Here is a 12500-nt window from a genome sequence, read left to right as displayed (position 1 = left end):
ACCTGATTTCACCTTTCCTTGAGTTGACGGGAAAATGTATTTTTTACTAGTGCTATGAATATCAATGGTGTTATTTTTATTGTAAACATTATAATTACTATAATGTTATAAACAATAGTAATAACAAAATAAGATAACATAAAATATTTTTGTAAATTAAAGAAAAGGGTATACGGGCAAGACAGGCAGTACTCGTAATTGGCTCATTGGTGATTTAGTACAAGTGTAACCATCTGTGTGTAAAAAGAATTAAACAAATAAACTCACAGTGGGCATGGCATGGATACGTGAATGGGTTAAGTCTATTGTTATAGATGCTGAAACTAGCATATGCACTATTGCTGGCAGGCAAGATTCTTTATGGCAGACTAACAACATGCCAGACTTAACTGGTAATTCTGTTGCAGAATTCAAAAAGCTGAAAGATCAAAAGAGATGATATATATTTTCATCTGCCATTATTGATCAAGATGACATGAATTGCTTTAGAGTAATGCAAGGCATCTGCAGTGCATTGCAATGATATTACAGAGTTGATTTATACAAACACATTTAGTTGTTTATACATACACTGCCATACATTCACAGTTAGCTGTCAGAATCCAACCATTCTTCTTGTGTACAGCAACCCAAACTCCATACATTTGTGACTTCTTGCCTTGCCATTGACTTGGCAAAACCTTTAAAGAGTTCAGAAAAATTTAATTAATATTAGGCTTAATTATATAATTTATTAGAAGCCAAGAATTTGAACCAGTTTTTACATTTTCCTAAAATTAGCAGATTTCAAGTACTCAATTAAACTATAGTTTCTTATAAATTTTGTTTCATCACATTGTTGATGCTCACTGCTCATTGCCTCATGGACATTAAAGAACAAGCTTCTGTAAGCCTTTGCAATGTTTATACAATACTATGCAGAGTACAGTGAAAGACAAGTTGCCTGCCAGCTGTTGCAGAGATGCAAAAATTGTAAACATATGACTTCAGCTGGAATCCATCTTTTTGATAATTCCTTCCTCTCCCTGCTTCTCTACTAGGGTCAAGAAGCACGAGCACTAAACCTTTTGCATGAAAGTGGATGGGTTGTAGTACATGGTCTGGGCTCGGCAGTACCACGTGCTATCAATCTAGCCCTTTGTCTCCAAGTTGCAGCAAAAGCACCTGCAATTATTGATACACATACTTCAACTGTTTACCTATCAGGTATGACTTAGAAACTTTATTTTTAATTGTAGTTATATGTATAATTTTTTCATTCTTTCATTCTTTTTCTGCTAACCCACTGTCAAGAAGGACTGTTAGACAGCAGAATTAATGTATTTGAAATATTTTGTGTCAGTTATGCTTTTGATGATGTGAATATTATTACTGACCAAATATTCCTGTCTCCACTGGCTATCATTGGTATTATTACTGTCTTCAGTTTGCTGCCCTTTATTCTAAAACTTAAAATATATTAGTTTTGAAAAAGAGATAAAAGAAAGTTTAGTGATCGTTTTGTCTCTTAATTAATTGCCTGGATTTTAATTTTCCAGATGATATTGAACCCACATTTGATGGAGGTGACCAAGAATATCATGCAAAAGGAAATGCTGCTGTCCACATTAAAGTTACCCTAAAGGAAAATATAACCAAGGAATCAGCTCCTACAGAAAAAAGCAAAGCCAGTCCATGAGTGTGACAAACCAGTTTAGACTCTCAGTACATGCATGACAATTAAATGAGGAAAACATATATGGAAAAGTCTTTCAACATCAAATAAGTGTCAACATCAGAAAAGTTTGAGCTTTAAAGTACACTTTTCAATGCAGAAATACCTTTGAAATTAGATATTTTTATATTTATAAATTATTTTGTTATATTAAGAGCTAGAAGTATTTTGCAAAATGTTTTTATCCTTGTGGGAACTAACCAGATGGCTTGGTGTCACTGTTCTGGAGGTGAGTCTGTTTTAATGTCTACACAGTACTTATGAAATTTTTGAAAATAGGCATATCTCATTGTTTTATATGCTTAGAAGAAATATTGCTGTTGCTTTTAGCATTTATTGTAGCTATGCAAAGGAATGGTATTTATAAGATGAGAAAGTAGGATCATACTCAGTCTGCTAAAATATACATTTACATTTTGAACTTTACAGAATGCATTGGAGGTATATAGTTTCCAAATTCTTGTTCCAGATGTTCATATGGCTCACGGCAGTGTTGATCACACTTGTCCTGGTGGTCCTGCGAGTAGAAGAGGTGATGCCACGAATGAGTTGGTGGGTCGTCCTCTCCCCCATGTTCATAGCTGATGCTCTCAATACGTACTTTTGTGTCATTGTCCTCATTAGAATGTACCTGAATGGTGTGCTCAAACCAGCCGCATTACGAGCACTTTGGAGTTTTTCTGTACTTACATTAGGTTTTATTTTTAAATTTCTCTTGTGTAAAAAGTTGGTGAAACCCACTGAATTTGAATATTCTGCTGTTATGTCACCTGTGTTTATTCTCCTACAGTTAATCATGATACGAGCATGTCACCTTAATTAATTTGTAATATTCTCTCATGTTTTAATGAATAAATATCACTCAAATAATTTTCATAGTGTATCTCCCTGTGATTTACAGCATAAATAAACGATGTGTAACTTGAATTCTAGTTTTCATTAAAAGCTACCTCCAAAACCAGCAGAAGACATTTCAATTATTTTTTTAAACAAAGATCTACTGTAAATTTAGGCCTGTATTTGTTACTTGCAGACAAATTGCATGCAAGTAACAAAACAAGTAAGTTTAATATGTAGAAATGCATCAAGTTATTTGTGTGAGAACTAAAAATTACTGTCTTCAACTTTTTTATCATCCACCTTAAAAGCAATATAAACATGGATATAAAATAATTGTGAAATTAGTGATAGTGGCAAAGCATATATATGTTTTCAAGTGAAAATTTTCTCTGGATTTTAGAAGACTGTCATTGTGAAGTTTGATTTTAGGTTACATTTGAAGAGTTGCCAACCACAACAGAATGAATATACTTTTATAACAAAGAAAAGGAAATTGGCAGTAATTTGAGTGGCACACTATTGTCAACAAGAACCTAATAGATGGCTTCACATTAAATTTTTATTTTGCTTTTGAGAGGTAAATTAAATGTTTCTTTCATTGGCTACATAAAGAATATTTTTATAGCAGAATTATATTGTAAGATTTTTTCATGATTATTTTGAGCCTTGCCGAAGAAGTTATATACCCGCAAGTACATTACTTTATTTGCCATTGCAATTTACTTTTAAACTAAATGCCACATTCATGCAACTTACATCAAGAGCTTTCCTTGTAAGTAAATTACTTGTGCAAAATTTGCTTCATATTATAAATACAGGCCTTACTGATACTCACCCTCTACTCTTAAGACAATTACAACTTGAAAATAAAAACACTGCATAATGTTTTAGATTTTTTATCCATGTTAAGGATATAGTGTGTAGAGATTGTCTAGAGTTCTCATGAGGCTTGCCATTCTGTGCTTATCCAGATACCCAAGAGCCTCTCTTAATGTTTAGGATATTTTTTTTTATTTTAAAAACCTTGAAATTCATGTTTATTAGTATTTTTCAATCACTTTCCAATTCAAATTAAAGGGTATGAAAACATCAATAACTTTATAAAACAATTTATGTACATTACATTCCTTTACATAACACATTTCACATATATATATATTTTGTTTTACAATTTACATGTGCACAATTGTTTGAACATTACAAAAGCAAACGTCTCTACTGTATTGATTTCAAATTTTCATCACTATTTGATATCCATTCATTTGGATTAATATCAAACTCCTCCATTTTCTTGTCAATAACCCACCACTGACCCACAAAACCAATGTCCATTATGCGTTCATAAAATGTTAAGTAACGTGGTTTGAGGTACTCACAGCGCGATTTAAACACTCCACAAACTTTGGAATAATTATCAACCCACAGAAAAGAGAAGAGGCCAATGTTCATCCTGAAAAGATGGTGCAGGATAAATATAGGTCAGGTTTGAATTATAGTGTCTCTCTCACACACACGCACACACACACACACACACACACACACACACACACACACACACACACACACACACACACACACACACACACACACACACACACACACACACACACACATATACACACGCACACACACACACACACAAACACACACACACACAAACACACACACACACACACACACACACACACACACACACACACACACACACACACACACACACACACACACACACACACACAAACACACACACACACACAAACACACACAAACACAAACACAAACACAAACACACACACAGAGAGAGACACTTACTTACTTATATATGCACATCTATATGGCCTTATATATATTTCTTCTATGCTTTGCTTGATCAATGGCATCAAAGTCTAACAGATATGTCCAAGTTCAGAAAAATTATTAATTTTGAATTTACTTATTATGTAATAGTAAGAAAAAATACAGAACATACCTAGCAACAATTTGGAGAAAAAAAAAAAAGGGGTATTTCATAATAAAACCAACTTTACAAAACGTTTTTTAACTCACCGTCTAACTAGTCCATGGTTATAGCAGTCCACTAAATACTGGAAATGAGCATCAACCTCTGGGTTTCTGATGCTTTCACTAAGCATTGCCGACTCATTCATGTAGGTCTGAAGGGTGCTCCGGAAATCCTTCTCTTCAGGGTTTGTGTTGTAAGCATAAAGTGTTCCTCCAATTACTGCAAGATAAACAGCAAATTAGAAATAAGATAAATTCAATAAAATGTATGGATGTTAAAAAAAAAAATCTAATAAAAAAGATATTTAGAACATAGCTAATATCTCAAGGCAGAAAGACATTTTTCAGAAATACTTACGAGAATAATAAAATGCTGCCTTTGCTGGATACTTGTATGAGTCTTTGACAACATCAAAGGCTACTTCCTTGTAATCCTGAGCTACACCCATCCAGTAGTTACCTTGGGAAAGAGAGAAGGAAACACTTAAATCATAAATAATTCTTGAGAAAGAAACTGTACTGCACAAGATAAGGCTTATTAAGACTATTATTACTGCTGGAGAGCCATAAGCAGTACCTCGGGGTCCCAGATTTATAAAATTATACAAATATATAGATACATACATACAAATATACATATGTATATATATGCATGCATATATATACATGCATAACTTTGGCTCCTAGTGACTACAGGCATTACCAAACATGTTTGCCTGAAGTAACAAGAGGCAAATACTCAGTAATATAATAGCAAGCCTACCAAGAGGAGCCCATAATGACTAATGCAAGATTGTGCCAGATACAGATACTAGCCTCATATATTCTTCTGAAGAAAACTTAAGTTCTTATGCAGCATCACAGTAATGCTCATGAAGTGAATCTTGGTGAGAAATTACAACTTTCTCAAGCCATTGACACATTCCTGACCCTTTATGTCTGCATTCAATTAATAATTTTTCTAACATATTTATAGGCTAAGATAAAAAAAAATTTGACAACTGTTATTTACTGAATTGTAATACAACATCAATAAAAAACATTGCTTCATAATACGTTCTTAATACAAATGCAGAGCAAATTGGCCAGCAATACTTGTTCTCAAAGGTTTTGCAATACCTTTAGTAACTTTCATAACACACTAAATGGGAACTATTGTGATAGAGCACAAGACAACTTTGTTCCCCCTGCTGGTGGATTAATTACAAATTTAAAAAGAATATAAGGAAGGTTTACCACATACGATATAAGATGGCATGTTTCCAATTTTATTTTATCAGTTGTAATTAATCAACTGATAAAAGCAACAGTGCTTATTTTAATAGCACTGTTAATAGCATTCTACTAAAATTGAAACATACATGGTATCAACATTCGCATACCAGTACAAAACAAATTTAACAGAGGAAAAAATATACAGCCATATATGATATGTAACAGCTATAGATATCATATTCTACCATAAAATATCAAGTATACCTATACAATTTCAAGAGTGTTGTGTCTCTACCTTCCCAGAACAAGCAAAGACCTGCTACAGACTAGTTGGAATTTGCTGCATGTGATAGGAGAGTGGGGCAAAAATTACCTATTTTTATATAACAATTATCCAGTGACTGCATAGAGCAATGCCTTGGTCTCTACACTTCAGCAGAGCCCAACAATCCACCTTCAAAATTTGGGCAAGATAAGTGGCTGGACTAATTCCTTATACAATAACATATTGGCTAGGAAGTCTATATGAAGACACATGAGTGGAAGTTTGCTAACTCTTACTAAAGTGGAAGAAGATTCTAATATTAGAGTCACTGCAAGTAACTTTTTAATACCTAACTGCACCATAATTGCACCCTTGTGCATATTAATTCATATAGGAGTTAGGATCCTTTATGCCAATATATACATTTGTATCCAGTATAGCTTTAATTTTCCAGAGCGGTGTGGGACAAGGTAAACAGAACATATAATGGACAGAATAAAACTGAAGACACTTTTCCTATATGCCATTTCCATTACATGTTAATAATCATTACTTATGCATTAGGCAACAAAAATACTATATCCTTATATTCATACCTTTAGGCAATCCTGTTCTTAAAAATGACCCTTGCCACCTAAAACTACCGAAAGGATTAACGATTCTGGAATATACGCGGTAGTTTCATTTCATGAGATAATAAGCAAACACACCCAAAATAATATAAATCGCCTAATAATAAGTATTCTTCTTCTTTTTCGCATTTTTAGACTTTAATAACGAATCTTACCGGGTACCCATGCAAGGAGTATTTACATTTCTCCAAGTACAGCAAGTACAGAATACAGAAATACCAGATACCTTATTTTGTCTCTATATTACATACCCCACTTCTCTATATATCCTCCTTTCCATTTTTCTGGTAATCTGACTCGCCATGGTTCTTTTATACTTAGCGAGGACAACCTTCTCACAGCAGACGTAAACATCTTGTGGAGATAAAGGGACTACGTATGCAAATGATAGAAATAAAATTTATATGTACAAGACAATGTGTGTGTGTTTAGGTATTGTATAAATATCTGTGTATTCTGTTTGTGATTCACGTTTCATGCGGGTGAATATTATCAAAATCAGATAAAACATTTCATATATATGCACTCTCCCTATAGATATCGTGTGGATTTAAAAGGGGTCAATCATGTAACAAAAAAAAAAAATGTATACAACTTCTATTATACTCGTATATATTGGTTCTAACTTAAGAATCCTCTTTTTGCTTTATTGACTATCTGTTTTATCGACAAATGTGAAAACCAACTAGGCCATTGTTTATCTACATACACTATCCCTATATAGCTCTCATGCAAGACGATTTTCACAAAATATTCAACTTTAGAATTCCATATTGAATAATCAAAGGTACAGATAGTGATACTTTTATAATTATCTTTTATTGACTAAGATATTTATATGTGTCTGCATATATTCTAGACAGGTAAAAGTTGTACACAATGAGATATATTATATAATTGAAATATAACTCTATGCTTATATCAGAAAGGAAAGGAAAGCAGTAGTAAGTTACGCTGTTTGTATGATTAAGTATATATCATGCTGTTTAAAAAAAAAAAAAAACCTTTTCACTTATCAAAAGAAAAACTAGCATGCTATATATTTTCACAAAAGAATCTGTAGAGTCTAAATGTACTGTAATCTATCAGACAAATAGATCATTACCCAACGAGCAAACCCCTTTGGAAAGCAGAGTGAAATTATCCAGAGTATAACCCCATCAAGTAATGCGGTGGCTTCTGCACTTCGGCAAAGGCCAACAAATCTACACCACGTATTTTGTACATTAATTATGTTGTTTTGTATACTGTTTATTACACTTGCATTATTATTTTTTTTTCTCTAGTCTGGATAATTACTGCAATCAGTTATTTAGTCTTATTATATCATGGAAATGTGTATTATATCAACATTTTTTAGTGGAGGGATAGAGAGAGGCCAAGTTAGCCTACTATAAACTAGGCTTTCTTTCTGTCAGACAAGTTGGTCTAAATGCAAAGAACAAGCTTTTATTTCTTTACAAGCTGGGGTTCGGGTTAGATTAGACACACCAGCCTGATCATCAAGGAAGGCTAATTGTTTGTGTCAGAGTTAGTGGTAGGCCAGCCTATCTTATAAACACTTATTTTGCAAAATCGTGCTAATGGTTATGCAGGCAAATTATTGTGCATGTGACCTGACCTAACTTGACTGACCCAATTCTTAACTAAAACCAACCCAGACTTAACCTCCATGTAATTTAGTTAATCTTAAACCCTAATCCTAACTGACCTTATTCTAAATATGTCCAAGTATTTCATTTATATATGACTTTCCCTTTTTTTTATTTCTTTTTATTAGTATATATGCTTGTCTCTTGTTTCTTTGCCTTTTTTTTCTACTACTTATTCATTTTCCTTTTTTTCTTTGTTTATTTTTATTTTTTTTATCGGTATGATGATTTTTTTCTATCTTTTTTCTTCTTTTCTATATCATACTCCCCTTCTTTGATATTCTGCTCTCCTTCCTCTTTACTGTCATTTTTCTTCCCTCTTTCTTTCTTCTTCTTAGGCTGCTAATACTATGTTATTTTTTTCTTTTACTCCAGTTTGTTCATTGTCTTGCATCTCCTTCTTCTCACCTTACCTCTTCTTCCTTTTCCTTTTTCTTACTTCCCCCTCTCCTACTCATGCACCAAACCATAGTGAATTCATTCTTGATCATTCAGAATTTACCAAAAACTCTTATACTGAAAAGATCTGTAAAAAGTAAGGTGAAATCTTTAACTTCCCAAAATACTGCTTAGCCTTCATGTATGTTCAATTCTTAATCAGACACATTATTTACACTTGCATTTCCCTTACAGATAAACACTTTCAACCATGTGGGTGTCTAGTGTAAGACTGGCTGCTGATGCTTACCTTGTGTGTCTTCATCATGCCCTCACAACAGAGAAGGAAGAAGTGATGGGACTGCTTGTAGGACAGTTCAGTGAGGTATTGAAAGCATTTGGTCTTAATGTTATGTACATCGGCTTGTGATATGATATCAGTGATACAGCTGTCATTTGACTGATAAAACCTTATTCTTTTACTTTTTTTTTTTTTTTTACTTTATTATGAAGCCTAGAATATTTATTGGATTATAATACGGCTGGGCTGTACACAAAGCCCTTGTAGACCACAGTGATAATGTATATGAATGAAATGGTACAGTCAGTATATTTGAGAATTTATTAGGAAAGTTGGATAAAGTGAAAACAAGAATATTGTAATTCATTCCTTACTGATTTCAAGTTCAACAGTATCAGTGTTATCAATTCGGTGGTTCAGTTACAGTACTGGTAGTTAACCACATGCCATCAGGGAAATGCTGTACTCATTTTTTATTTTTTTGTAAATTGTTTCTGTACATAGATGGCTCTGCTAGTGCTTAACCACAAAGGAGTCAATTAGTAGACCTTGTGACCTTACCTAATTTCACCTTTCCTTGAATTGGCAGGAAAACCATATTTTTTACTAATGCTATGAATATTGATGGTGTTATTTCTATTTTAGACATTATATTTACTATTATGTTATAAACATTAGCAACAGCAAAATAAGATAACAGAAAAAAGAGAGATACATGCCATGCTTGTTGGCTTTGGGTTAACGTTTAAAAGAACTTTTTAAGATTCTAGGGAGACCTATCTAGTTTTGAAAGTTATATTCCTGTTGATATATTCCTGTTATTTTATTTAATCTTATGAGAGCCATGAAATAGTAGTAATTAAGACATTTTTTTATCAGAAATTTATTTATTTCTGTTTTTCTGATAGTACTATATGTAGTATTTTTAAATTTTATTAGTTTTTCTCTGGTATCTTCTAGGGCAACGAAGTTACCTGTGATATTTATTCTGCTGTTACACTGAGAAGATCAGATAAAAGAAAGGACCGTGTGGAAATATCACCTGAGATGCTGATTGAGGTGAGGTTCAAGTCCCTTCTCCCTTTTTCATGTTTTCATTTTTAAAGTGACTAATGCAAGATAAAACTGCATTGGTAATGTTGTTTACAGATTTTTTATTTATTTATTTATTCTTTCTATTTTTTTTTTTTTTTCAATAAAAATGAGACAAGAGAATTGTAGAAAATAATAAGTAAAGACAAAAACTTAACCTGACCAGTCATTATGAAGCAAGAACATCTTACATTCTATTATTTTATTTTTTGTGGTTCTGTTATGTTATTTCACTTGCATGGTGGAATAAAACAAAACTATAAAAGGGACATACATACCTTTTAATCTTAAAATATTATCTAGTTTTGGATAAGAAATACTTTAAAGACTGTAGATTGAAGTCTTTTAGATCCAGCACATCAGTAGTGACGATTGCTTTCAGGCCCAGAACAAAGCCGAGCAAATGTCAGCTTCCAGTGGACAGGAACTACACATTGTGGGCTGGTATCACTCTCACCCACACATCACTGTTTGGCCCTCTGATATAGGTGAGTAGTTCTTTGAGGCTGTTGATGGCATTCCTTCTTTCTGATTAGATATATGTAGTTACTGTTTTTCATTTAGTAAAGATGATTCTATTTCTCTTTCACATATACATGCACACACACTATCACTCACCCACCTATGTACTAACTCACTCACTCAGTTACACATATGCACACATGTGCACAAGAGTGTTTCAGGTATTATGACTTTGGAATGTCATGTTTTTGTCTGGAAATAATTCCATTTATTTCTCATTTTCCAAAATTACCAAATTTATCAAAAATCAAATAATATCTAGGGAGTGAAGTTGCAGATCTACAGAGGATTGTTCTGCTAAAGTTGACTTAAAATTGCCTATATCTGAATTTTTTCTTGAAGATATATGTAATTTTACTGATTTTCTCACTCTTTCCTAAATTTTTTATATATTTCTACTGACCCAAATGACTTTGTATCCACCTTGCCTGTGCCCTTACTTGCACATTGACCTCTGTGACTTGATACTTGAGGTTCCCCATTTACTTATATTACTTGGGTATATAATATTATGTTCCATTAGACCTCGTTTCATATGTGTTGTGAGTGTTGTAGTAGTGATATTAAGATGGCAAACAAAAGAGAACCTTGAGGCTGTGACACAATGATGACAGTCATGTTCATGTTCTCTAAAGATGAATTGTGTAATCTGAACTTTGAGATGCTAGAACAAGTTCTAATTTTGAAGGAAGAATCTCCACTTTTAAACATCTGAAGGGACAAATAATCTTACTACAAAGCTTGTATAGGGAAGGATATAGTGTTAAAAAAATAATGGTACTCTATCTCAAGTCACAATCAGGAGTGTGAGCAATTAATTAAGGATTTGAAGCCCCCTAATGAAATTGACACACTGGTATCAGTTAAGAATACTACGAAGATAAGAGAAATAGTAAAGGGAAATGTAACTAAAGTTTTTTTGTTTTTTTTATTCCATAGTTCCATTCCATACTCTCTCTCCCTCTCTCTCTCCCTCTCTCTCCCTCTCTCTCCCTCTCTCCCCCTCTCTCCCCTCTCTCTCCCTCTCTCCCCCTCTCTCTCCCTCTCTCCCCCTCTCTCTCCCTCTCTCCCCCTCTCTCCCTCCCTCCCTCCCTTCCTCCCTCCCTCCCTCCCTCTCTCCCTCACCCCCTCCCTCCCTCCCTCCCTCCCTCCCTCCCTCCCTCCCTCCCTCCCTCCCTCCCTCCCTCCCTCCCCCCCCCTCTCCCCTCTCCCTCTCTTCTTCTCTCTCTCTTTCTCTCTCTCTTTCTCTCTCTCTCTCTCTCTCTCTCTCTCTCTCTCTCTCTCTCTCTCTCTCTCTCTCTCTCTCTCTCTCTCTCTCTCTCTCTTTCTCTCTCTCCCCTCTCCCCCTCTCCCCCTCTCCCCCTCTCCCCCCCCCTCTCTCTCTCTCTCTCTCTTTCTCTCTCTCTCTCTCTCTCTCTCTCTCTCTCTCTCTCTCCCTCTCTCTCTCTCTCTCTCTCTCTCTCTCTCTCTCTCTCTCTCTCTCTCTCTCTCTCTCTCTCTCTCTCTCTCTCTCTCTCTCGCTCTCTCACTCTCTCACTCTCTCACTCTCTCTCTCTCTCTCTCTCTCTCTCTCTCTCTCTCTCTCTCTCTCTCTCTCTCTCTCTCTCTCTCTCCTCTTCTCCCTCTTCTCCCTCTTCTCCCTCCCCCCCTCCCTCCCTCCCTCCCTCCCTCCCTCCCTCCCTCCCTCTCCCCCTCCCTCTCCCCCTCCCCCCCTCTCCCTCTCTCCCCCTCTCCCCCTCTCCCACTCTCCCTCTCTCCCTCTCTCCCTCTCTCCCACTCTCCCTCTCTCCCACTCTCCCTCTCTCCCTCTCTCCCACTCTCCCTCTCTCCCTCTCTCCCTCTCTCCCACTCTCCCACTCTCCCTCTCTCCCTCTCTCCCTCTCTCCCT

General features: G+C 35.1%; 4 protein-coding genes across 5 annotated transcripts in view; 3 read left to right on the top strand and 1 right to left on the bottom strand.

The window, feature by feature from the left end:
* LOC125047093 (ribonuclease P protein subunit p20-like) overlaps positions 1-1678 on the top strand; it is a 17026-nt gene extending 15348 nt beyond the window's left edge. The window contains exons 3-4 of the mRNA XM_047645199.1: positions 1041-1206; positions 1539-1678. Of these exons, the coding sequence (XP_047501155.1) occupies positions 1041-1206; positions 1539-1678 (306 nt within the window). The remainder of the gene's footprint in view (positions 1-1040; positions 1207-1538) is intronic.
* Positions 1679-1801: 123 nt separating this feature from the next.
* LOC125047094 (transmembrane protein 203-like) lies at positions 1802-2641 on the top strand. The gene is made up of 2 exons (XM_047645200.1): positions 1802-1943; positions 2184-2641. The coding sequence occupies exons 1-2, from the start codon at positions 1890-1892 to the stop codon at positions 2535-2537; spliced, it is 408 nt and encodes a 135-aa protein (XP_047501156.1). The 5' UTR covers positions 1802-1889; the 3' UTR covers positions 2538-2641.
* A 1006-nt stretch (positions 2642-3647) lies between these two features.
* On the bottom strand, positions 3648-7056 carry LOC125047092 (mitochondrial import inner membrane translocase subunit Tim29-like). Its single transcript, XM_047645198.1, has 4 exons — positions 6919-7056; positions 4914-5015; positions 4601-4775; positions 3648-4004 (listed from the first exon to the last, which is right to left on the bottom strand). The coding sequence occupies exons 1-4, from the start codon at positions 7019-7021 to the stop codon at positions 3770-3772; spliced, it is 615 nt and encodes a 204-aa protein (XP_047501154.1). The 5' UTR covers positions 7022-7056; the 3' UTR covers positions 3648-3769.
* Positions 7057-7368: 312 nt separating this feature from the next.
* Positions 7369-12500, top strand: part of LOC125047091 (lys-63-specific deubiquitinase BRCC36-like) — an 8054-nt gene continuing 2922 nt past the window's right edge. Inside the window, exons 1-4 of one of the 2 annotated variants that reach the window (XM_047645196.1) lie at positions 7369-7454; positions 8953-9082; positions 9959-10057; positions 10473-10578. In XM_047645196.1, coding sequence (XP_047501152.1) covers positions 8969-9082; positions 9959-10057; positions 10473-10578 — 319 coding nt within the window. In that variant the 5' untranslated portion in view covers positions 7369-7454; positions 8953-8968. Of the gene's footprint in view, positions 7455-7589; positions 7612-8952; positions 9083-9958; positions 10058-10472; positions 10579-12500 lie in introns of those variants that run through there. The other variant, XM_047645197.1, reaches the window with a different exon arrangement.

The sequence above is a fragment of the Penaeus chinensis genome, chromosome 40 (assembly GCF_019202785.1).
Source record: "Penaeus chinensis breed Huanghai No. 1 chromosome 40, ASM1920278v2, whole genome shotgun sequence".
In the NCBI taxonomy this organism is placed as follows: Eukaryota; Metazoa; Arthropoda; class Malacostraca; order Decapoda; family Penaeidae; genus Penaeus; species Penaeus chinensis.
Note: the sequence above shows the minus strand (reverse complement) of the source record. Positions and strands in the feature narration are given on the sequence as shown.